This window comes from Dipodomys spectabilis, unplaced genomic scaffold, assembly GCF_019054845.1.
Source record: "Dipodomys spectabilis isolate Male_0828 unplaced genomic scaffold, ASM1905484v1 ptg000302l, whole genome shotgun sequence".
Lineage (NCBI taxonomy): Eukaryota > Metazoa > Chordata > Mammalia > Rodentia > Heteromyidae > Dipodomys > Dipodomys spectabilis.
In genome coordinates, this window is record NW_024870979.1 from 2,479,733 (window position 1) to 2,505,177 (window position 25,445).

Genomic DNA, 25,445 nt, shown 5'->3' on the forward strand with positions numbered 1-25,445 from the left:
AAGCATTCGTGTATGAGCTTTTCTCTGGAGCTTCCAAGCTTCTATCAGCTTCTCAAATGTTCAAAATGATTTCCTGAACTAGGTAACACAGGAAAAAGCAGGGAGGACATGAAAGAATCTAAACAACATGACCTTGACTGAACTTTACCTTAAACAACTTCCGCCAACCTATTTCACTTCAGCCAATTATGTGAATAACCACAGATGGCAAGTGCTGACTGTCTTGGGATTCGAGAGAAAGAGAGAGAGAGAGAGAGTGTGTGTGTGTGTGTGTGTGTGTGTGTGTGTGTGTGTGTACTGGCACCATGGCTTCAACTCAGGGTTGGGGCACTGTCCCTAAACTCTCATGCCCAAGGCTAGAGCTCTTCCACTTAAGCCACAGCTCCACTCTGGCTTTATGCTTGTTAATGGGAGAAAAGAGTCTCCTAGACTTTCCTGCCTGGGCTGGCTTCAAACTGCAATCCTTTGATCTCAGTCTCCTGACTAGCTAGGAGCTCAGATTTATTTTTCCTTAAGCAGCTTTCTTTATTCGTGAACACATAAAGTGACATCAAGCAAAGGACTGCCTTTGCTGAGAAGGACAGGCAGGAAGAGGCTGCAGACAAGGCAGACAAGGTGGGTGAATGCACCTTGACCCAGGTCTAAAGAAAGAGGTCTTCAGTGCAGGACACAGGGCCAAAGCCCATATGCCCAGGTCTCTTAGGAATGTGCGAGAGTCCTAGCAGGGAGTTTACAAAAGGGGAGGGTTTGGCCTAACAAATTCAACCCCCCTACTTTCTTCCATCACTAACACAACACTGTTCAGAGGCCTCCCTAACTATCTACTCTCCAACCTAAGCAGGCTAGACAGGAAATAAACATGCAGAACTAAGAGCTGAGAGTGAAGACTGACTTTTCACCCCACCCTGGCTGTGGCACAGGTGACCGGCAGGGCGCGGGAGGGGCACAGAATGCAGAGGCTGTCCCACCGCCCAGGCTGCCACTCCCTGGAAAGGATAAATGCACCCCTCACTGCAGATAAGATGGGGGCACAGCCCTGGTCCCTGTTATTTCGGAGGAGAAAGAAGAAAAAGGTGCATGCCAGTCACCGTGTCCACAAAGCATCACTGCCTAGTCAGGGTGGAATCCCGGCAGTCACTTCCCCGTTAGTCATGGTGCCTGCAGTGCCGGGAGGGGGAGGATAATTACCCGTTCCGCTCCGCGCGGGGCGCTTGGCAGCGGGTTAACTCAGAGCCGGGACATCTGACAAGCCTGATCCCCAGCCCACCCCGCGCGTGATTCACCAGCTCCGCGGCTCCTCTCTGTGCCTTCCTCAGTTTCCTTTTTTACTTTGCCACTCGGAAGACAGCTCCTAGTAGCAACTTATTCTTTTTCCAGAAAAACAGGGGAAGTGAGGAAGAATTAGGGAACAGGTGGAGAAAAACAGGAAGGGGGGACACTGGGGACAAGGCGCAATGGAGGACGAGCCCAGCTTTGTCCGCAGCCATCGGAGGTGGAAAGAGAAAGAAAGCTGTGAGCGGAGGACCTCCTGGAGTCCTTCCAACCTTTCTGCCAGGAAGGATATGGGGGTACCAGGGGCAGCCCAGAGTCGGTGCTCTGAGCTTTCTGTTCTTGCAAGCCTCAAGTCTCTCCTTGCCAGGCTTGAGTGCTCTGCTCCTAAACTCCATCTATTCCATGCGAAAAACACTCACCTTCAGCTACATTTGCATGTAAAGTCGGCTTCAGGCTCACCCAGCTCAGGTATCAATCAACAAGCGACACCCATGTCTGAGGTTTGACAGTAGATGGCGGTCAGGAACCATCCTGATGGCGGCCATCTCCATGCCTCTAGGCCCAGGCTGGCCCTTGGCACCAGCTCCTGCCCACATTTCAGTTTGCTCAGCCCTGGTGACTGGGCTGGGCTGCCAGGGGTCAGGAGGAAGGTCACCCCACTTCCTTACCAGCAGACCCCCTCCTCTTCCTCCTTGCACAGGACAAGCCCTGAGTGTGCTCTTCTGGACTCAGGGTCACTATGCAGTGTGAGCACACTACTGACTGTCTCCCCCTCCTCCCTCACCGCCCAGCACCTTGCATTGGGGGGAGAGGATCCCCTCTCTCATGCACGTTAATACATGAGTGATTTCTAACCCCGCTGAGCAGGAGTGTAAAGTGCTCCCTGGCCACAAGCAGGACAGAATTCCCATCACAATGTGCCAAGGGCCAGCACCCGCCTGACACATCAACCCCAACGATCAAGGACAGACCTAGAAGAGCAGAGCACCAATCGCCTGGAGCCAGGAAAATGGGAAGTTTATAAAAAGAAAGCCAACTAACTACAAAGAGATCAAGATGCTCTTTAGAGCCCAGTAAAAAAAAGAAACATGGCAAAGACACTTGAAATAAGGTCACCAGCTTGCCACCAAGCCTCTTTCCAAGGAAGGATAGCATCCAAACAGCAGAGCAGTGCATCTGAGAGCGGGGAGCAAACCTCAACCCAACACTGGCCCTCCTCAAGTCTGTGTCTCGCTGTCTCTCTTCCTGAGAGACAGAGTGCCACAACTTCCTCACTAGTTAACGCCTCTTGGGCCTGGCCAAACGTCTTGCCCTCAGAGCCCACAGCTCTGGATGAAGGCAGACATGCACGCACGGGCTTTTCAGTCCTTTCAGTGATGCTTTGGGAAAGCTCATCAGTTCACGACACTGTACTGTATCTGAGAAAAATCCACGGAATGGTGGCAAGGTCTTATCTTCTAGGAAGTTAACAGGGAGCCCACAGGACCCCAATCTCGAGGCCACTGACTTGCAGGGTTTGGACCTCACCTCTAACACTAAGACTGGATGAACAAAGATGCTTGGCTCCCTGAACACAAACCAACTTCAGTAACATTTTCTTAGAAGGCTAATACACTTACATATGATTTCTTTTGTCATCAAGTCCCCCCGCCCCATGAGCAGACCATTAAGGGAGTTGACTAGACAGCACTCATAAACACAGATATGAAGAGAAATCTACCAGGGAAGGGGATTTAGAGCTTTAAAGTTATCTAAAAGTTCCACAACTTGCCCCAGTTCACACTTGTGGACCATCACACAAGTTCAAGTTTCCAACCAACAGATCAAGATTTCTTTCCAATATATAGCAGCCTGCAAGAAAAAAAAGCTCGTGGGATGAAATCTTCAGGAGAGATTGTCTTCACTACAGGAAAATGTCACACACAAATAATTTGCTTCAAAGAGGTTCTCTAGTTGAAATTCATCCAGGCAACTTACATTTAGAAACAGGGATGTGTAGTTTTAAGAAAAGGATAGTGATTAGATCTTTGCGTTAGAAACATCTTACAATCCAGAAGACCTGGAAATAATGCAGGAAATGCACAAAAACATGTACGCCCGAAGAAGCCTCTAGAACTAAGCGTGTAGCCCCCAAACCTTCTGCTTTAGACTCTTAGATATGCAGACTCTTAAAAACAATTCCTGTGGAAAAACCTCAAAAGGTGGAGCCAAGTGGGCAGCAGGAGTCAAATATTAAATACAAGTTACGCTCACGCTGGGTACTGAAAGCCTTGTCATTAGTGTGCATTCTTTTCTACTTTGCAAAAACAAACAGGACAAAATATATCTTAAACAAGACTGGATCACCAACAGCACCACACACACTTGTCATGCTGTATGTCTCCAGATCCCAAAGCTCGCTGTTCATCAACACAACGCCTACCAACTGCAAAAATAATCACTGCCACCGCCACACTAGGTGATTATATAAAATTCTTGCAAAAAGCTGTAAAATTATTTAACCAGGGAGAACTAAATAAAAAAAAAAACCATTCTGCTTACCTGGATGAAAGAGGGGTTCATTCATTTCTGTAGATTTGCTTTTACAATGTAAGCCCAAGTAAGTGCTCTGCTCCAAAGAAATTTAGCAAGCATAAAATTATTTGCTATGTTCAAATTCCCCCTTTCTCTCCTTCCAAACATAATTATACGGAGTAGATGTTTCCACAGGCCTTTCTGATGGCTTTTTTATTTCAAACCAACAAAATTAATGCAAAGATCATTTTGAAGACCTCAGGCTGAGAGAAAAGTTTAACCATGACACACAACTACTACACAAAAAGGGTTCTCTCGGGCTTCAAGGGTACTGTCAAGAGTCCCTTCTGGAAAGACAAGCAGAGCTCCTCATCTGCATAACAGCCTTTCGACATTGCTGGAGTAAAGGCAACTTCTGATCAAGAAGGAAAACCCTGCCAGCCTGCCTGCATTGGGATCAGGAGCTACACCTGGGAATTCCAAGCCCACCTCCACTTACCTACTGCCTGTGGAAAGGACACGTTCTGAGGAACTTGCTCTCTGTCCCAGAAGCGTTTCATCTACCGTAGGTTTCTCCAGCAGGGTGGAAGGCAGAGCCCTCTCGCTCTCATTCCCAGCAAATGAAATGAAAACACTCCCTAGTGTTCTTCTCAGCCACACCCACCCCACAAGGACGTCCTAGCGCCACCCAGCCATCCTCCAAGCAGCTCGGTGACTGAGGAAGGCTCACCTACCTCCTCCTGTAGCCCACCCCTGCTGCAAGCCTGCCTGCTCTGGAGAGGCACCAAGCTTCGCAGACGTGGCAATGACAAAGTCACCAAGTGCCACATGTCCACAGCCAGCTCCGCACGCAGAACAGGAAAGGTGAACAGCATTTTGGCGGGGGACAGCTGTTAACACGGCTCAAGTCCCCAAAACAAACCAAAGGCTCTTTCAACCCCCTTACCCCAAGAGAAAGTGTTTATTCCTTTCCAACTCCCAATGATGACAATAGTGCAGGCTAATTGCTAACAACACCAGGGGAAAGAATTCTCCACGCAGGAGGGGCTGACAGGGTCACACAAAGAGCTCTGACAGTAATGGGCACCCTTGGAGAGAGAGAAGGCAATCAATTATGAGCCATTTGCAGAAATTGTGGGGCTGTCAAAAGCCTGGGTACAGCTGTGCTTGATCAAGTCAGCTTTGGATGGTTTTCAATAGAAATTATTCCTTATTCTCAAGTCTAGATACTTGTTAGTGAAATACCCCCAATAGTCCAGGCTCAACCTGAGCCGAATGAAAAGAACTGGTGACCCTGGGAAGACCTGGGAGGCAGAGGCAGGTCTGGCTGAGGAGCCATCACCTCCTGAGACCTCAGTCAGATAGCAAGTCTGGCCACTCCCAGCACATACTGGGAACATGCAAGATAGCACCCCAGATCGCGGTTTCAAAAACAGAAGAGGAGTTGAGAGCTGGTGGCTCATGCCTGTAATCATCCTAGCTACTCAGGAGGCTGAGATGTACAGATCACAGTTCAAAGCCAGCCTGGGCAAGAAAGTCCATGAGATGCTTATCTCCAATTAACCAGCAAAAGCCAGAACCAGAGATGTGGTTCATGTAGTGGAGTACCAGCCTTGTGGTTCACGTAGTAGAGTACCCAGGTCCCAGTGCTCAAGCACGTGCAAGCGCGCGCGCGCGCGCACACACACACACACACACACACACACACACACACACACACACGATGGCTGCTTTCAGAGATAACCTGCTATTTCCACGAGGTCAAACTATCATACAGAACTTTTTAGAACCCTTTGATACGCCGGGCGCTGGTGGCTCACGCCTGTAATCCTAGCTACTCAGGAGGCTGAGATCTGAGGATCATGGTTCAAAGCCAGCCCGGGCAGGAAAGACTGTGAGACTCCTATCTCCAATAAACCACCAGAAAACCAGAAGTGGCGCTGTAGCTCAAGTGGTAGAGTGCTTGCCTTGAGCTGAAGAGCTGAAGGACAGCGCCCAGGCCCAGAGTTCAAGCCCCACGACCGACAAAAAAATAAATAAATAAATAAAAAATAAAACCCTTTGATACTATCTTTTCCATCACAGTGACTTCTGCTGGTGACCACAGATTCATTTGTCCCAAGAGACAAAGAACACAAAGCTATGGGAATCTCTTCACTCTGTTTTTAGTGCACAGAAATCCACTGTTATATGCAGGTAAGAGATGAATACCAGGTAAGAGATGGCCTCAGACTTGGGACCTGGACAGCACACATTTAACTTGCTCACACTCTAAAGAAACCCAACATCCAAAGAGCCACAAAACCTGAGACACCAACACGATGCCACGAAGCAGATGCCACACCTGACTGCCTGTTGGGCTCGGTCGAAGTGTAAGGGCACCAGCAACACTGTGCACTTGTCCTCAATGTGTGTGGGTAAGGTGTGCATGGAGCACAAATGGATTCTGTGTAGAGACCAGAGGACCATCTTGGAGGTATCTCACTATGTGACGTCAACATTACTAAATGGGGCTGGCGGGGGGGAGGGGGGGGAAGGACACACAGACGACTCACACTCTGAAACACTTCCAGTCTTATTCAAGTTATTTGAATGAGGGATACTCAACTTGTATTCTTTTTTTTTTTTGGTTGGTTGTGAGGCTTGAACTCTGGGCCTGGACACTGTCCCTCAGCTCTTCAGCTCAAGACTAGCGCTCTACCATTTGAGCCACAGCACCACTTTTGGTTTTCTGAGTGGGTTACAGGAGATAAGAATCTCATGGACTTTCCTGACCGGGCTGGCTTTGAACCGCAATCCTCAGATCTCAGCCTCCTGAGTAGCTAGGATTACAGGTGTGAGCCACCAGTGCCCAGCTCAACCTGTATTCTCTTACACAGGACTTCAATTCCATGTTCCTGGGTGTGTATGCAGACACACACATATACATTTGCTTTCTCCCTTTACCACTTTTCACAGCAGAAACTGAGATTACTCCAGATACAACCTGAAATGCATTTTCTCCTTTTTCTAAATTCCTAACAGTCCTGCTTCATGTGCTTGTGACAAGACTGTCGTAGAATAGGACTGGACACAGCCTCAGTAGGCTAACTTTTCATGTATCTATTTGACCAAATCTTAAAATACAACATGGGGAAAATTCATTTCCTTCTTTAGAACTTGAATGTATACGTCAAACAGAGCATCATGGAGAGAAAAATCCTTATCCAGCTGACATTACGTCACTGGCATTAAGTCATTTCCCTTAAGCACCAGCCATGCCAGTGCATCACAGCCCTCACCTTAAATACAGAGCTCTACTCCACAAGCCTTTGCTTTTTTTTTTTTTTTAAGAAAAAGGTTATAACAAACCAATCAATACGGATTGATTTGGTTAGGTGCTAATGGCAATAATCCTGCTACTCAGGAGGCTGGGATCCAAGGATTAAGGTTCAGAGTCAGTCCTGACTCTGTGAGAGCCTGTGAGAGTCTTATCTCCAATTAACTACCAAAAAGCCAGAAATGGAGCTATGACATAGGAGACATGTTAAGGACAGATACTACACAATTCCATTCATAGATGAGGAATCTAGAATTGGCAAAGAAGAAGAGAGAATGGTTGATGTGTCCAGGGGGTTGAAAGAGACGAGCACTTCTGTCTGGAACAGTAAGGAAGCTCTGGCCACAGACATGATGATAGTTACAAAGCATCGCGTGTGTGCCTCAGGGCCAGTGGTGTGCATAACTGAAAATAGTAGACAGTAGCAAATTTTGTGCCACACACACTGCAGCATAACAAAATGAAAACATTCAAAAAATAACTGATCTCTGGCCAAAAGAATTATGGAGAACAAAAAGGGAATAATAATTTAATAACAATAATACCAGGACTGGGGACTGGTGACTCACGCCTATAATCCTAGCTACTCAGGAGGCTGAGATCTGAGGATCGCAGTTCAAAGCCAGCCCAGGCAGGAAAGTCTGGAGACTCTTATCTCCAATTAACCACTAGAAAAACAGAAGTGGCGTTGTGGCTCAAGTAGAAGAGTGCTAGCCTTGAGCTGAAGAGCTCAGGGACATTGCATAGGTCCAGAGTTCAAGCCTCAGGACTAATAATAATAATAATAATATCATAACAATAATTTCAGAACACCCTGAGCACAAGAGTAACTTGTCAAGGTCACTCAGCAAACCCTACCCAGTGTGAGAACATCATGGCACATCTGCCTTGTTCTTTGACGTCTGCTGAAGATCATGGGGGAGTTCTGACTACTGCATATGGTTTTTGAAAAATAAACAATGGGTAACTGTAACCCCTCTCTATATCGCCTTTATAATAACAATAAAAAATTAAAATAAAATAAACAATGGAAAAGGAAACTACAAATACATTTTGTTTGGTTTAGGTTTTCTCAGACAGGGTCTCAATAGTTAGGCCACATTGGCCTTGAACATACAATGTACCTTCTTAAGTGCTGGGATTACAGGTATATTTCATTATACCAGCTTGGTATTGTGTATGTGTGTGTGTACTGGTACTGGGGCTTGAACTCGGGACCTTGTGCTCTTCCTTGGATTTTTCCTTCAAGGCTGGCACTCTACCATTTGAGCCATACCTCTACTTACAGGTTTTTGCTGGTCATTAAAGACAAGTGTCATGGGCTTTTATACCTGAGTTGGCTAGGATTACAGGTGTGAGCCACCAGTACCCAGTGGAAAGTATTATCTTTAAAAACAAAACAAAAACAAATATCTGTATCCAATGCTAGAGGTAGGGACTGTAAAACTCCATTTTTTAATCCCCACCTCAGGAAATGACAAGAATTAACTTTTGCCTCCCTGGTTCTCAGTTTGCAAACTGGACCAGCCTCTTACCCGGAAGGTCTGCTCCATCTTCTCCCTGTGGGACACCTGATCCAGAGTGCCATCCGTCTGACTCCTTTTCAAACCAGTTGTGATGTCAGGGACATTGCTGAAATCTGCAGGAGACGTGATAGAGACATAAAACAGATTAGGTCACCTGCAGGAAATGTTTATGACTGGTTTAGTGGCTCACAGGAGGGAAAGAAGAAAATGGCCAACAGTTAGTGGGCAATACACCATAGACCCTTGATGCCATCAAAAGGACAACGCGCACATGGCCAGTCCCCTACTGAAACCGACAGGAGCTCCCACTAACCAAGGACACAACACCATTTTGTAGTTCTGGGCAAAGGAACCCAATCGGCACCATGCTTTCAATGCCCTGTCGATTTTTCCCATTTTTAGGCAAACTACACCTTAACAAGCCCTGATCTGAAATAATTCATCGAGACCAAGAATCAAGGACTTTTGTTGGTATTTTCTTGTTTTTGGCTAAGTAAGAACAAAACTACAAGGATAGCTTGGGGCTTAGGGGGCAAAAAAAACCAATGATCTAGTGTCATGGATACTTCCTGTAATCCACTGCACAGGTAACACGGGCAAGTGTTAACTCTGACTCTTGCATCACCTCAACTCCATCATCCCAATGAAAAGTCCTACTCTGAGCAGCCCCTGTTGATTTACAGAGTAAAGGGGAAGAAATGGTGGTAGTGGTTCCCGCTCTAACAGTTCTTTCTAGGGCTCTCAGATCAAGTCAAAGAGCTAGAAAGAGTGTGAGATGCATATGGTACTTCCAGTGGGATGTTCAGGCTCAGTAAGGTCCTCACGGATGAAAAAGGCCTCTGAGGGGGCCCTCCTGATAGGGAGGGCCAGGGCAAGGATGGCACCCACAGAGAGGACATGCTCAGTGCCAGGAGAGAGCCCTGGAAGCAGGCCTGAAAAGGTATGCAGGAGAGGAGGTGCAGAAACCAGCAGGAGTAATGTCATAGGAGCCGCTCCGTGTGAGAGCACATTGCCTAGGTAACGGGACCACATTTGCATGATTCCTGCCTTTACCTTGTAAACAAAGAGCTTTGGTATTTCCAGAGTGACATGAAGCACAGGAAGTAGGACCCGCTGTCCACACAAACATTCATTCATGACAGGGATTTCCAGCACCCGCTACACTGCCGGCAGGGGCTAGGTCCTGGTAATACAGATATGGCCAAGACCGGAGACTCAGATCAGTGCAGCTAGAGAGGAGCATGAGGAGCCCTGGAGGCTGAAGGTGGGAAAGGAGAAGGATGACAGGGAAGACACTAAAGGTGTCACACGATGGCAGAGACTGCCAGAGGTGTCACACGGTGCCATGAGAATTCATAGCCATTCAGTTAATGTACTCATAAAACCTTGTAACTCACTAAGCAGAAACCTTCTCCAACTACTGCTTGACTCTGAAAGAAGATTCTCCCACACTATGTTGATTCAGGCAAGTGAGAGGAAAGGTATGGCATGCACCCACAGACAGAACACTGGATACCCCCTTTCCTGTAGGAACCCTGCCTGTCCAAGGATAGCTGCTAAGCCCCCTCCACCACTTTAGGGCCCCTTAACTTCAGGGAGGCCTCTAGATGCTGTGGGGATTCTCCCTGAGATGGGAGCCATCATAAGCCAGTTCCCATTGGGTGTGGGATATGGCCCCAGAGAAGACAAGTGACTCTGGACAGATCCCAAGATCCCTTAGACAGGGGCTCTCAAAAGCTCTTGAGTACCAGCTGTCACACAGCAGAACGCACCTGTGCATACAGTGTCCCCTTGAGGGCCTGCAGGGGCCAGCGCTGCCCTGGTCCTTGGCTAGCCACAGGGAAAGCCAAGCTGGACAGAACCCATGGCTGCCAATACAACTCCAAGAGTCAAAAAAACTTCACCAGGACCTATGTCCCTGAGGAAAAAAAAAAAGAAACCTAGGCCTGACACACAAAAATACATTCTAAGCTGGCTCACTCCTGTGATCCTCGTCACTCAGAAGAGTGAGAGCTGCGATCACAGTGCGAAGCTGGTCTGGGCAGGAAAACCCGTGAGATTTTTTTTTTTTGGTCGGTCATGGGACTTGAACTCTGGGCCTGGGCGCTGTCCCTCAGCTCTTCAGCTCAAGATGAGCACTCTACCGCTTGAGCCACTGCACCACTTCTGGTTTTCTGGTGGTTTATTGGAGATAAAAGTCTCATGGACTTTCGTGCCCGGACTGGCTTTGAACCATGATCCTCAGATCTCAGCCTCCTGAGTAGCTAGGATTACAGGCGTGAGCTACCCGTGCCTGCATCCATGAGATTCTTATCTCCTATCAACTGGGAAAAAGCCAGACATGGAACTGTAGCTCAAGTGGGAGAGCACCAGCCTAGAGCAAAATGCTAAAGGACAATACCCAGGCCCTGAATTCAAGCCCAAGCACTGGTGCGCACACACACACACACACACACACACACACTACATTCTAGAAGAATAGAAGACTAGCTATAAAAGTGTGTAGGCTGGTGAAAACCAAATGCTTATTTACAAAGCTGCTTTGAGTAGGCATTCTGGGCTGGGGGTGGGGGTGGGGGTGAAAGCATGCACACAGCCCCACTTACATTCTGCCCACATCCTGAGCATGGCTGTGAAGTGGGAAGAGTTCCTCCCTTCTCTCCACACCACCAGCTTCCACCCGCAGAGACTAGGCATCAAGATGCAGGTGCTGTGACATGCATGGCTCAGATGTCTTCACCCTTACAGGGTGACATAGCACCTTGGGGTGACACAGCCTTTGGATGACATTCAGAGCCTTGGGGTGACACTCAGCGCCTTGGGTGTCAGAGTCTTGAGGTGTCACCTGATGCCTTGGGTAACAGTGCCTTACAACACTGAGGTCTAGACATGTCCTAAAGAGTAGCCAATACAACTGTAAATGACAAGCAACCAGACTGCGTCAGGTTAGGCGAGTTCCTGGTGCTGTTAAATGCACTATTTTGTCTTTCACATGGTATTCCTTGAGGGAAGCGGGCATGGGGAGGTGTCGTGATTTGTTCTTGGTAACTGACAGAGCATACTGCAGGCCCCCAGTTGGACCTTGTTCTACGTATCGTCTCTGAGCGTTCTCCAGGCCCCAGCCATCAGATAGATCATGAAACCAGGCAGGCTCATGCTTCTCATCTTAGACGTGGACAACAGACTGAAGGCTGGCCCACTCCACTGTGTGTCCCCTGATCCCTGAAAATGTGAGGCCTTAGGTAAGAGATGCCTAGTAATTCAGTCTCTTCCTGAACTCTGTGTGGGCACATATCCCATTGATGCTGCTGTCAGCCAAAGAGCTGGCAACCCCAAATCCTTTAATTGTGTTCAAGTTGCATCCTGGGTACCAACTTAAAAATAGACACATCAGGAGATGCTAAAGCTAAGGTCGCCACGCCTACACGGCTCTCAGTCTGATTAAAGTTCACAGTCACTTCCAAGTCTGATCTAGCAGTTCAGAGGCAAGAGTAGGTTTTACCTGTTGCCCCAAAGAAGCACTTTTCCATCCAGATACTAGCTAACTCTGACAGGCACAGGGGCAAGCTGGGAGAGGGAACCCTTGGGAAAGTTCGCCTGCAGCTGCATCCTAAGGATCTGTGTGTTTGGTTCATCTAGCTTGTGCCATCCCATAATCCTAGGCTGGCTGACTATCTTCTTACTCAAATAATTAAGCAAATAATAGACACAAAGTTCTTCCTAGATCCTGGACACCAACCACGTGCTGCCTGGAGACCCCAGAGACCCCAGGCAGTGTGTGGCCATGAGGAGGACTGGGTAGGTGTCTCTGCCCTTGAAGCAGCCAGGGTGGCACCTCCCAAGGACACACCGTCTAAGCCATCTGAGAACTACTCTGCTCAAAAGTTTGAGGATGCCTCCAGCGCCCTCAGCAACAGCAATTATAAAAGGAACAATGAAAAAAATACCTCAAGATGGTATTCATCACTGTGCTTGAAAAGAAGAAATGCAAAATGACAGAACATTTGTTTTCTTGGGTACAATACTTTTTTTTTTTTGAGAAATTCACTGTGATTCGAATGTGTCTCCAGGTTCACGGGCCAGTAAGTCGATGCCCCAGTTGGACGGCGCTGGGAGGAGGTTCTGATGGCGCCTAGGCTATCTGGTGGGTGGCCCTAGGGCTCTGAGAGGTGGGTCTGCTCTCGCCTCCTCTCCTGCCCCTTCGCCTTCTGCCCTGCCAAGGTCCCATCTTGGAATCAGTATCATCAAACTGGACAGGCTAGCATACTTCTGTTCAGAATTCCCCAGCCAGAGCACTCTGCTCCAGAAGTACAAAAGGATGTCAAAGAAAGGAAAGACAGGAAAGGGTGATCACTTGGAAGCAACTCTGCATCCATTTGGGGCTAAGAATCTGCCAGGAGTGGATGAGAAGGATGGCCCCAGTTCATAGCAACAAGGCCTGACGCCCTCACGTAGGTGCCATCCCAGACCTCTGCCCCGTCCCTGGAAGCTCCTTGCGTTCTTAATATCGCTAATCCAAAGCCCCCACTTTGCTTTTCACTTTTGTTTTCTGGTTCAAACTTGGACATTTTCTGGTTGAAACTCAAGGTCTTGATCTTGCTTGACAGGTGCTCTACCACTTGAGCCATACCTCCAAGCCCTCATACCTCCTTTTGGATAGCATATACTTCTAATATCCCGAAATAAAAATCATACTCAATATAATCTACCTCCACACATAGTTCGGTAAAAAGCAATTCGTGTTCCTAACACTAACATATGGGAGAAAAGCAAGTGGAAACTAGCTTGCATTCTTCAAAAAATGTGTTTCAGCTAAGGGCTGCTGGCTTACACCTAGCTACTCAGGAGGCTTAGACCTGAGGATCCAGGTTCAAAGCCAGCCTGGGTAGGAAAGCCTGAGGCTCTTATCTCCACTTAATCAGCAAAATGATGGAAATGGAGGCATACCTAAAGTGGTACAGCACCAGCCTGAAGCCAAAGAGCTAAGGGAGAGCTTGAGGCTGAGTTCAAGTCCCAGTAACAGGGAAAAAAAAAAAAGGAGATGAAAAAATCTTTTTAAAATGTGTCTCATACTTTCACAGCTTGTGGCAGACACACTCTCTCAGTAAGCCATAGGAGACCACCTATCTGGAACAACAGAGACAGGGTAGGGGGTGCTGCCAGGGTGTCCTGGGGGATGCCAAGATACAAAACTCCTGGCAAAGTTCAGCACACCACACACACACACACTCAGAGACCAGACATGCCTCCCTTTTATGTATTGGGTTGTGGCACTCACAGGGAATAAGAAGCACCATCTAACTTTGAGAAAGAAAATGATTTGGACTGGGTTGTAAAATTGAGCTAGTTCCTGGACCTGAACACTCTATCTCTGCAAAGTTAATCAACTCAGCTATAGGGCTGTAAGTATGGCTCAAGTGGTAGGGTACCTGCTTAGCAACCTCAAAGTCCTGAGTTCAAACCTCATCAAACCCAAAAATATGTGTGCATATACACTTGCACACACAAATGAGTAGAGCCCTGCAGAATGTCTAGAAACCATGTCCCTAAAAATCAGTAAGTACACTGTAGCTGAATAACCATGGTAACCAGAAACAACCACAAGTGTCCAACCTGTCACCCAGTGGACAGTGCTACCTCCTCTAGGTCGTGCTCTGACCTTCCCTGGGACCAGGATCTTACATTTTCCTCTGAGGCCAGTGCCAAGTACAGGAGATATGCCCAGTGCAGAGCAGCAGCGGGACAGATGGAGCAACTTAGAAGATGAATCAGAGAAACGATGTGGAATATTTAATTGGGACTCTCATAGCAGCCTCAAGAATACTGAAGCTGATTATATCATCTATCCTCAGAAATCTCTTCTGTTGCAAAATGAATGGTCTTTTATTTTTAAAAAAAGGGAAAAAATTCTAAACAAAACTCTCAAAGAAGTTACAAGTGGATGCTAACTAGTTCTAATTAAGTTTTCAACTACATACTGCATTCTGGTAGTGGAGTTATACATCTCCAACACTTAATATTCACATGCGACTTTCTATCTACTCATATTCAGATAATTATGATCTTAGTCTGTCCGATTTTCCAGTGCTCTCAGAATTTCCACTGCGCCATTCCATAAAAAGAACAGCTCATAAAAGATCAAAGGAGTTTAGATCAGAAAAGGCACTGGGAGCTCATCCCATCCAATTCTTTCCCCTTATGTATCATTGGGAGTGAGGGGTTCTTAAATCCAAATTCAATTTCAAGTAAAGATAGGCATTTTGGTAAGTCACAGCTGCCTGTTTAGGAGTAAGAGTACATAATACATAATACATAAACACTATTATAAAACTCTTTGCTAGTGGCCATAAGATACAAGGCCCAAGGAACAGAATGAACACTGGGACCATCTGCAAAGGCATAGGACCTCTCAACTTTCAAATCCTAACATGCAAACTTTGTATAGCAGTGCTTTTTAAATAAAATTAATCCAGGTTTTCCTAAACTTTATTCATGTTTTTACATCCGAATGTAGTGATTTTGGCCTGGGGGAGTGGCTTAGGTGGTAGATGTCCTACCTAGCCAGGGCAAGGCCTTGAGTTCAAACCCCAGTACTGCAAGAAGAGTAAAAAGGAAGGAGAGAGAGAGAAAAGGAAAGAAAGAAAAGAAGAAAGGAAGGAGAAAAGAAAAGAGAGAGGGAGGAAGGGAGGGAGGAAGGGAAGAAGGGAATGAGGGAAAGGTAAGGAAGGAAACAGAATGCAGTGGTTAGTGAACCTTTCATTAATGACATTTGCTAAGCTCTTCCATCCAGACAAATCTCACCATCAGTCAGGGAGGAAGAACAAAATATATTATTGAAGGGAAACAACAGGAACCATTCTGTGAGAGAGAAGGTTAACTATGCTGTACTATTAATCAAACGATCACCATTTAATATTTTATTACATAAAAATCCGCCTACTTGTCTGTTACCCAGGACTCTCCATTATTTTGTTGTTATTCCATTTGTGCTCAGGAAGTCCAAAGCAATGGTGTGAATGCCCCCATGAAGCCTGCAGAAAGGTGCAGGGTAATGACACAAACACCATGCCAGAAAGGTGCAAATGCCACTCATCTCCCAGGTCCACCCAACCTGAGCTCCTCATCAGTGATGATCTCAGCAAGGCAATCTACCACATGATAAACAGAGACACCACTGTGGGCTGCAAACATCCCTTTAGAACAGGCGGCCCTGGCTTGATTCAGCTGTCCTGTGGCAGATACCATAGGAGACTGGAGAATGCTCAGGGGATCAGGAGTGTGACCACTGACTTCAGGGCAGCATTGCGCTGGTGGCCTCCACGCTGACCACAGCATACAGGCCTCTTAGAACTGGGGCACACGAGAGAACTCAGGAGGAAGAGACCCACACATCCAGCTTCTCCAGGCAGGCTATAGCCATAGGCCAGGCTGTGTCCGTGGCCCAGGAGAAGAGCATAGAGGACTGCCCTGCACCTTCACAGGAACCCTGACAAAATGCAACCATGGTGAAAGATCCACAGCCAAGACTTCGGTCCTTCCAGGCATTGAAGCTTAAGAGGACCAACCAAAAACCACGCAATGTGCTGAACACTGAGGTTTTTAATGACGTGGAATTTACATCAAAAAGTCTTACAAACTTTCTCCTTCAAGTTCTACTTTAAAAACTTAAGGGGTAGGGACTAGAAAACACACACACACAACACACACACACACACACACACACACACACACACACACACACACACGAGTCTATTTGGAAATGTTGGGTATGGAAGGGAGGATAGCTATAGCTATACTTGGTATTGTTCTTCTGCATTAAAGACCAGAAATGTAGAATATTATTCTGCCCTGAAAAGGAAGATTGACTTCATGCCAAAACACAGGTGAACCTAGAAAACATTTCAGTAAGTGGAAGATGCCAGACAAGATAGGCTACCTATTGTACAATCCTTTTAATAGAAAATATCCAGAATAGACCAATCCATAGAAACAGAAATTAGAGTGGAGGTTGCCAGGAACTGGGGGAGGGAGATGAGGAGGTAGCTTTTGCACTCAGGACCTCTTGCTTGCTAAGCAGGCATTCTACCACTAAGCCTATGATTTTAGGCTGGTTATCTTTGGGATGGGTCTCAATTCCTGCCCAGGATGGGTGCCTGGGTCACAGTCTATCTATTTATGTTTCCATTATTGCTGGAATGACAGGCACACACCACTCCACCCAACTGTAAGTTGAGAAGGGGTCTTGTAAACGTTTCTATCTGGCTGGCCTCAGACCATGGTTCTCCTATTCTTAGCCTCCCAAGTAGCTAAAAATGAAAGGCATGAGCCACCAGCAATTGAGTGATGGGTATGGGGTTTCTTTTATAGGTGACAAAAGTGTTATGGCCTTAGTGGTTACAGCTACAAATTTCATGAATATGCCAAAACCACTGAATTGTATAATTTAAAAAGGCAAACTTAGGATATGTAAATTGCAGAGACACAGAGAGAGAGAGAGAGAGAGAGAGAGAGAGAGAGAGAGAGAGAGAGAGAGAATGTGTGTGTGTGTGTGTGTGTGTGTGTGTGTTTTAAGAAAGTATCCATGTCACTGCAAATTGTACAGGAGAAAAAAGAACCAAATCATACTAAATACACAATCACATTATTACACAGATCACGATCAAGAGCACAAGCTATACAAAAAAGTCACAGGACAGACATTCCCAGTGGACAGTGACCTTTCCCTGAGCTAAGAAAGCCCCAGGCCAGCATCCCATTGCCACCCTCTGCCCCCAGATAAAAATCAAGATGGGGGCTGGGAAGGTGGCTCAGTGGTAAGAGCGCTTACCTTGCATGCCTGAGGCCCTGGGTTCAATTCCCAGCACCACATAAGCAAAAAAGAAAAAAGCCGGAAGTGGCGCTGTGGCTCAAGTGGTAGAGCGCTAGCCTTGAGCTGAAGAGCTGAGGGACAGTGCCCAGGCCCAGAGTTCAGGCCCCACGACCAGACCCCAAAAAAAAAAAAAAAAAATCAAGATGGGAGATCAAGGACCATCATCAATCCAACAACATCAAGTTGAACTTTACTGAGAAACCTTTCAAAGGGAAAACTAAGTGGTTAAAATCAAGACATTCAGCTGTGTGCCAGTGGCCCACGCCTGTAATCCTAGCTACTCAGAAAGCTAAGATCTAAGAATCGCAGTTCAAAGTCAGGCCAGGCAGGAAAGTCTATGAGACTCTTATCTCCAAAAAACCAGAAGTGGTGCTGTGACTCAAAGTGGTAGAGTGCTAACCTTAAGCAAAAAAGCTCAGGAACAGTGCCCAGGCCCTGGGTTCAAGCCTTATGACTGAGGATGACAATAACAACAACAAAGTCAACATTTCCCTCATGTGAATAAAAAAAGATGGCACAGTTCCATCTTTATCGGACACAATGACCTTGCCCGAGTTCCTCGTGATTCCATGTGCCTCTGTGCCTTGATTTCCCCAGCTGTGAGAAAACAATGATAATAGCACAGCTCTGAGACGCAGGGTGATGCGGGGCATAATAAGCACTCCTCAGGCCTTTGTGATCTTTACATGGAGACAGCCTGCTATTATGACGAAGCCTTAACCAACACCTTCTCCGAGCCAGGCAGGACTGGACTATTTCAGGAGCTGAAATTTGTGCAAAAACAAAAATGGGATGCTTGATTCACTGCTTTGCTTCAGAAACTTTTACAGAAAAATATACATTTTGATAGGATGCAACTTGTTGCTTTAATCATATTAACTTTTCGAGAAAGAAAGGGAAAAGCTTAAACTGCTTCATCTGGTGTTTCTGTTATAGTTTAGGAAGCAAGATCCACCGAAGATCATAGAGACCAGAGCTAGACACCAGGACCAAGGAATCTGAGTTTACATACTTCATTCAAGAACTCTAGGCCTCTAGGCCTGATGAGACTTTCCTAAAAGCTGCTGGAATTGTTAAGAAACAAAACAAAACAGAAAAAAAAAGGATGGTCATATATAAATCACAAAAGCAGCACTGTACACAGCTCTAGTTCACCCAGGGCCTCAATGGTGGCCTTGTTTGCTTTAAAATAACATCAACCCATTGGGGAGATGCCAGGGGTAAAATTAACTCTCTATAAAAAGAGTCTATGCTGATATTTCCGCTCAAGTCCAATGTTGCCTATGGACATTTCCTCCCTGCTCTATGGATAACTAGAACAGAAATTCAAACCCTTTAAGGCAAGAACCAGTCATTTACATCCGAGCAGGAGAAAGTCCTCAGTACTGAGCAACTCTCGGTGCTGCTCTGACTCCAAGCCTGCAGTGCTCCAGGCATTGGGGTGTATCACCAGTGACCCTGGCCTTTCTTTGTTACGCGTGTCCTCCTGTGCTGCATGGAATGGTGTCCTGGGCTGGGACTGAGGAACAAGTGAGGTGAGCTGACCAGTCAACCTGTTGCTTTAGGAGCACTTTGAAGGCCAGCTGTGATGGTTGGGGCACAGGATCCCTAACAGAGAGGAAGAAACACCACTGTCCAAGCACAACAGCTGCATTTGCTGGAAATTTACACATACTCACATTCAGAAAAGGCGTCTAAAACCAGCAGTGATCCTGCAGCTCAGGTCAAGCCCATCTCCTGTAGACCATTGCCCAAGGGACCAAGTTTGTGAACCCACCCTACCACCACCCCACAGCGGCTCAAGACCAGCCACCTGGGCTGGTGCAAACTGAGCGTGCACTTCCCTGTACCATCTGAAGGTGGCGCAGTCAGAACAGGACTCTAGTTTGCACTTTCAAAAGCTCACTAGGTGAGCCTTGAGTAGTACCAACAGGGAGAGCCATTTCACTCAATGCTATATATATGGATCCAAGAATCTCAACTACCAATGGGATGCTTCTTTTCCAGAAAAGCACAGAGCCTGAATAACAGCCCACAACCTTCCCCAGCCCGTTGGGATCCACCGCTGTGATCAAGTCTTGCTTCAGTCACAGATAGAGACAGGATTTCTTTTTCCATGCAGAACAAATCAAGAAACAAACGCTAATCAACACAGATTTATTTCTAGGTACCTGACCAAAACCAAGAGTAAAGCCAACACTGAGCTCCATGTAGCTGCTTTTCAGGGACTTCTCAGGGCGCATTTTCAGCACTCTGCAGAGAGAGGCTCAGTATACATCCCGCTGGGATGGGCTATGCCAGAACAGTACTTCCTGTCCCTCACCTTCAGAGATGTCCAAGGTTCCTATTGTAAAAGCAGGTCTGCTATTGCAGGGAGCCAGGTCTTGGCAGAGGCCCAACTTCACTGAGAAGGGAAGCAGAACCTTACTTGTATTCAAGTAAGGTGGGGAAATGCTCAGTGCACTCCCCAGTTGTGTCAGAAACTGTCTTTCAAAATCAATTAAACTTCTTTGCCGAGGTAAATATTTCCGTAAGAAAACAGGATTGCTGCTTTCTACCTCATAGCAAATAGGAATCAAAGCAATGATTAAATATGAAGCTGCAAAGGAAAGGGGAATCAGGGTTCAGAATTCTAGCAGAGAGTAGACATGTCACACTTGAGTCTCACTCACTTCACTGTGGCCCCCTGGGAAGGGGAGAAGCCTCCTTGTCTGGGTGAGGAAGTTGAGCCTGAGGTCTTCTTGCAGGCTCCCGCAAGGGTGGGTCTAAGCTAAGGACTAGGTACAGAAGTCTACTTAAAGGGTAGCCCAGAGTACAGAAGAGTCAGGAAGGGCAGAGGGACTCTGAGAGATTTGGAAAAGATTACTGTGGGCAGCCACAACTTGATTCCAGGGGCCTCCGTGAACAGTGAGACCTGCACCTTGCAACTGTGTCCACAGGGTAAGGAAGAGGGTAGCATCCTCCAGACTCCAACCTCACTGGTGTGGGCTGTCCTAAAGGGACACAAGCCAGCACCTGCAGGCTGGCCCGCACGCCACCTCTCATCGCTCCCATAAATGCAAGCTTCGCTTGGAATCAAGATGTTATAGACTTTTTTTTTCCATGTCTTTATCTACCTACCCCAAATTTTACCACTGCCTAAAATGAGAAAGACTTTCTTCTGAGACACTCACTGAATCTCCTTCGCCAGCAAGGCAACTACCTCCAAAAGAAAAACAGATCCATGTCTGCTTTGCTTCAAGAGAAGTATTGATTGTGGAAGAGGCATCTGGCGCTCAGGCAAGGGGATGAAGAGTCAAACCTGGGGCTGAAGATGTGTAAGGTCCTACGCTTCCTTCCTGTGAGAATGTAAACTCCAGGGAACACAGTGTTGCTGGGAGGCCAGGAAGGGCAGGCAGCTCGCACCCGGCTCCTTGTCCAGGAGAGGCATGGGCAGACATCTGTGCTGCTTCTCTGTGGCTCCCACCACCTGGCTCCCTCAGCGTGGTGAACACAAGATGGCAGGAGGCCTTGGGCAGTGCCAAGGTTCAGACCCTCCCAGCCAATGCCGCTGAGGAGTGTAGAGCCATGATCTAACAGATGCAGGACCACCCGCCTCTTGAGTCCGCTCCCTTTCAAAAAGAGTGAACATAGTTACCTCACCCGCACGATCCTTGTTATCTTTTTTAAAAAAGGGAATTCTGTCAGGTGCCAGTGGCTCACACCTGGAATCCTGGCTACTTACGAGACTGAGATCTGAGGATCGCAGTTCAAAGCCAGACTGGGCAGAAAAGTCCACGAGACATTTATCTCCAATTAACCAGCAAAAAGCTAGAAGTGGAACTGTGACTCAAGTGGTAGAGTGCTAGTCTTGAGTAAAAAAGCTGAAGGACAGTGGCCCTGAGTTCAAGCCCCAGTACTAGTACAAAAAAGGGGGGGGGGCGGGTCGCCTCTTTTGCTGCTTTCTATGGAAATTCATTCCTGAAAGAATCCAAAGTATTAGAGACAGTAATTTCTTATTATAATAAATGCATAGAGGTACAACACATGTGGTACATGTGGCCTCAAGAAACATTCAGGCTCAGGGGCTGGGAAGGTGGCTCAGTGGTAGAGCGCTTGCCTTGCATGCCTGAGGTCCTGGGTTTGATTCCTCAGCACCACATAAGCAAAAAGAAAAAAAAAGCCAGAAGTGGCGCTGTGGCTCAAGTGGTAGAGCACTAGCCTTGAGCTGAAGAGCTGAGGAACAGCGCCTAGGCCCAGAGTTCAGGCGCCACGACCGGACCCAAAAAAAAAAAAAAGAAAGAAAGAAACATTCATGCTCATACAAGTAGCCCACAGTGGCTAAATGATGGCTTCATATAACCACATTGTCTGAGAATGATATGACCATTGTCTGAGGATGTTTGCTTTTACCTGCCTAGTCTGTTTGATGGTATTTGAAATTGAAGCAGCTACTCCGGGAGAGGAGAAGAAAGTGTTAGATATCTTACTGAATCACTACACCTAACAATCAGGTTTTGTCATTTCAAAGTAATGACCTAACCAACTTGCCATATAATTAAATGCATCCTAACAGCTTCTCTTGTTTTTTTTCATTCATCTCCTGGTGATCACGTGGAGACTTCAATGGGAAATCTATGAACAATTTACTAAATATAAAATGACTGCACATGCCCACAAAGACCCTGTGCTGGGCTCTATGGAGCTTAACCAGTAGCTTCTGGAATACACAGGAAAGCACAGATGCTGGGTGTCAGCATAAAATGCTAATTTACTAGACGGCAAGGTACAAACCTAGGCAAGGATGGAAAACTCAGAAATTCAAAGCTCTGGATGATTTCTGCATATGAGAATCTGAGAAAAACACAGTGGCATGCAAATTTTCCATTCCAACCCTTCACCAAGGTTGACATTCATGGCTTGCGTTCCAGCAATCACAGGGAAGCAGGTCTGCCTTAGAGCTAACAGAGTAAGAAAAGATCTTCCAATTCTGGCATTCAGGTTTTCACCTGCTCTCTGTCATAATAACCACAGTACTGAATACCACACGGGTAAGGGGAGCACATTCAGAGAGTCTTCCATATTAAAGACTTTTGTGCAGAAAGATAATTCTTTTCAATGTTCATAAAAGAATAATAATGACTATGACTTGATACAACCTTTCTGAGCTGGCATGCACATTCTCTGACAAACGAGGATCTTTGAACAACTCCCATGATCAAGTTTTGCAAGCAAACTTGCAGCCTAAGAACACTGGCCACGGGTACTGGCGCTGAAGGAAACAGACAGAATATCACCTCACCATTGGCTGGGTTCTTTTTGAAGTTGTCCAGGAATTCCTCCAGCAGCTGGGACTGGTGGGAAGAGGGCAGCAGGGCCTTCTGGTCCCTGGAGCACAGGTCACCATCCGACCAGGAAGTGCACAGGGTTGCTTTTGTGTCCAGAGGTCGGGCGATCAGGGTAAGCCCGACGCTCTTCTCAGAAAACAGGGCCTCCATCTGCTTCAAGTCAAGTTCAGACACGGATTCTCCATTTAAGGTCATGATTTCATTGCCCTTTCTCAGCCCTGAGAACAAAGAAGGGGAAACAGGAAGAGAAAAGGGAGAGAGATTACTGAGGGGAAATATTTTAAGATGAAGCAAGGCTTCAAACCCAAACTCATACCCCCTCAGGTCTGTATAGTATTTCCATGCCTCTCATAGCAACACAAATGTTAGTTCTTCCTGAGCTAGAATTAGAGAGACTAGCTTTAACAGGCAACCATTTGGGGAGCTACTTGTTAAATTGTTCTTCCAGGGTTCTGATGTTAAACACCCCAGGGAAAAACATTTGTCTTATCTGTGTCTGTCTGTCAATCTCTCACACTCTCTTCCTTCCTCAATGTGATATACGTTTGTGTGTGTGCATGTGTCTGAGTATCTCTTTCTTTTTAAACACATACACCATACAAATGGTGTCTTGCTATATATACACACACAAATATGCATTTTCAAGTAAACATTCTACTTTCTTTAACATTCCAGAAGCCACTTCTTGACAACACTGTAAGAAGAAAATTTCATGCTGGGTACTGATGGCTCATGCTCATAATCCTAGCTACTCAAGAGGCTGAGATCTGAGAATTGTGGTTCCAAAGAAGGGGAGACAGGGGAGGGGTGAAGAGGGAAAGAAGTGAGGAGGGGAGGAGAGAAAATGAAAAGGGAGGAGAAGAGAAGGGAGAAAATAAGGAGGGAAGGGAGGGGAGGGGAAGGAAGCCACTAGGCAGACCACATGGCAGCATTTGAGATAAAGAGAGAACAGAGACTCAGCATTACACGGACCTCCCCCGTAGGCCAAGCCATCAGGGAGAACATCACTTATAAATATCCGACTGAGGTGCTGGTGTTCATCCACCTGTGCCGTGACCGCAAACCCTACAAATGAAAAGAGAGAGCAGGTCTGAATTCACCTTCACTCATTTCTCCAACCCAGTGACCAGCATTTCCTTCAATATGTATTCTCATAAATGTAGAATATCAAGAAGGGCTATATGATACTGATTGTGAAAGCACATGTACCTAGCAGAGGCTGAAAAAGAACAGATCAGGGCTGGGAAGGTGGCTCAGTGGTAGAGTGTCTGCCTCACATGCATGAGGCCCTGGGTTCGATTCCTCAGCACCACACAAGCAGAAAAAAGCTGGAAGTGGTGCTGTGGCTCAAGTGGTAGGGCGCTCGCCTTGAGCTGAAGAGCTGAGGGACAGCATAGTTCAGGGACAGAGTTCAGGCCCCATGACCAACAAAAATAAATAAACAAAATAAAAAGAACAGGTCAGACTGGGAGGTTGGAAGAAATAATGAGCACACAACTTTATTCAAAAGCTGCACTCACACGCTCATTCCTGCAGCAGCAGTATTCACTCCAACCAACAGGTGGGAACAACCAGGTGTCAATCAAGGAAAAGATAAGCAAAACATGGTATGCATACACAATGGAACAGTACAGATGATCCTTGAGGAGGTCATGAATGCTAATGAAGTTGATCACAAAAAGACAAAACAGAATGATTCCACTCCTATGAGACAGCCAGGGGGAGGGGGGCCGGAGGAGGGGAAAAGAGGAGAGTTAATGCACAAGGAGTTCAGAGCTTCCATTCTGCAAGGGGAGGGGAGTTGAGGGGATGGCTGTGCCTGGATATGAATGCAGAACAGTACACTTAAAAGTGGCTAAGATGACCAACTTTATGACATGTATATATGTATATATAAGTATGTATACACATATATACGTATATATGATATCACATATATCATACATTTATGATAAATACATATACATTTTTAAACTTTTTAAAGAAAGTCTGAGATAAACTAAATTCAGTTCAATACAGTAAATGCTTGTTGAGACACAATGGTTGGGGGGGGGAAGGGATTTAGGTACCTTCAGAAGGTGAAAATTCGCTGCGTGGAGACAGCACTTGCCCTGAAATGGCAACACATCGGTGCCCATCCCTCTCTGATGGCATCTCCCTGACCTGAGGACCCTGTGTCCCCAGTCTCCCCTAACACCAGGAGTTCTATGAGGAGTACAAGTCTTGTTTCCCAATATCTCTAAGGATCCAGAACTCGGCAGACTGGGGTCATCAAGACTCTTAGCAAGTCTCTTCATTCCAATACACAGAAGGTACACAGCACAATCAGGCGAATCCAACCAATGGATCCAAACCAATGAATGGCTAAACGTGGTGAATATGACTATAATCTCACACTTGAGAAGCAGAGGCAGAAGGATCAGTGAGTTCAAAGCCAGGGTGGGAGATACTATCTTTAAAAACACAAGCAAGAAACATAGCCACACATGGGCGGCTCATGCCTGTAAGTCCAACTACTCAAAAGACTGAGATCTGAGGATCATAGTTCAAAAACAGCCCAGGCAGGAAAGTCCATGAAACTCTTATCTCCAATTAACTACCAAAATCCCAGAAGTAGA

At 46.5% G+C, this 25,445-nt stretch overlaps 1 protein-coding gene across 1 annotated transcript in view; it reads right to left on the reverse strand.

The window, feature by feature from the left end:
- Positions 1-23,892, reverse strand: part of LOC122127559 (rho guanine nucleotide exchange factor TIAM2-like) — a gene marked incomplete at its 5' end in the record, with an annotated part of 49,716 nt that extends 25,824 nt beyond the window's left edge. Inside the window, 3 exons of the mRNA XM_042702092.1 lie at positions 8,641-8,744; positions 22,782-23,045; positions 23,800-23,892. Coding sequence (XP_042558026.1) covers positions 8,641-8,744; positions 22,782-23,045; positions 23,800-23,892 — 461 coding nt within the window. The remainder of the gene's footprint in view (positions 1-8,640; positions 8,745-22,781; positions 23,046-23,799) is intronic.
- Positions 23,893-25,445: the final 1,553 nt, after the last annotated feature.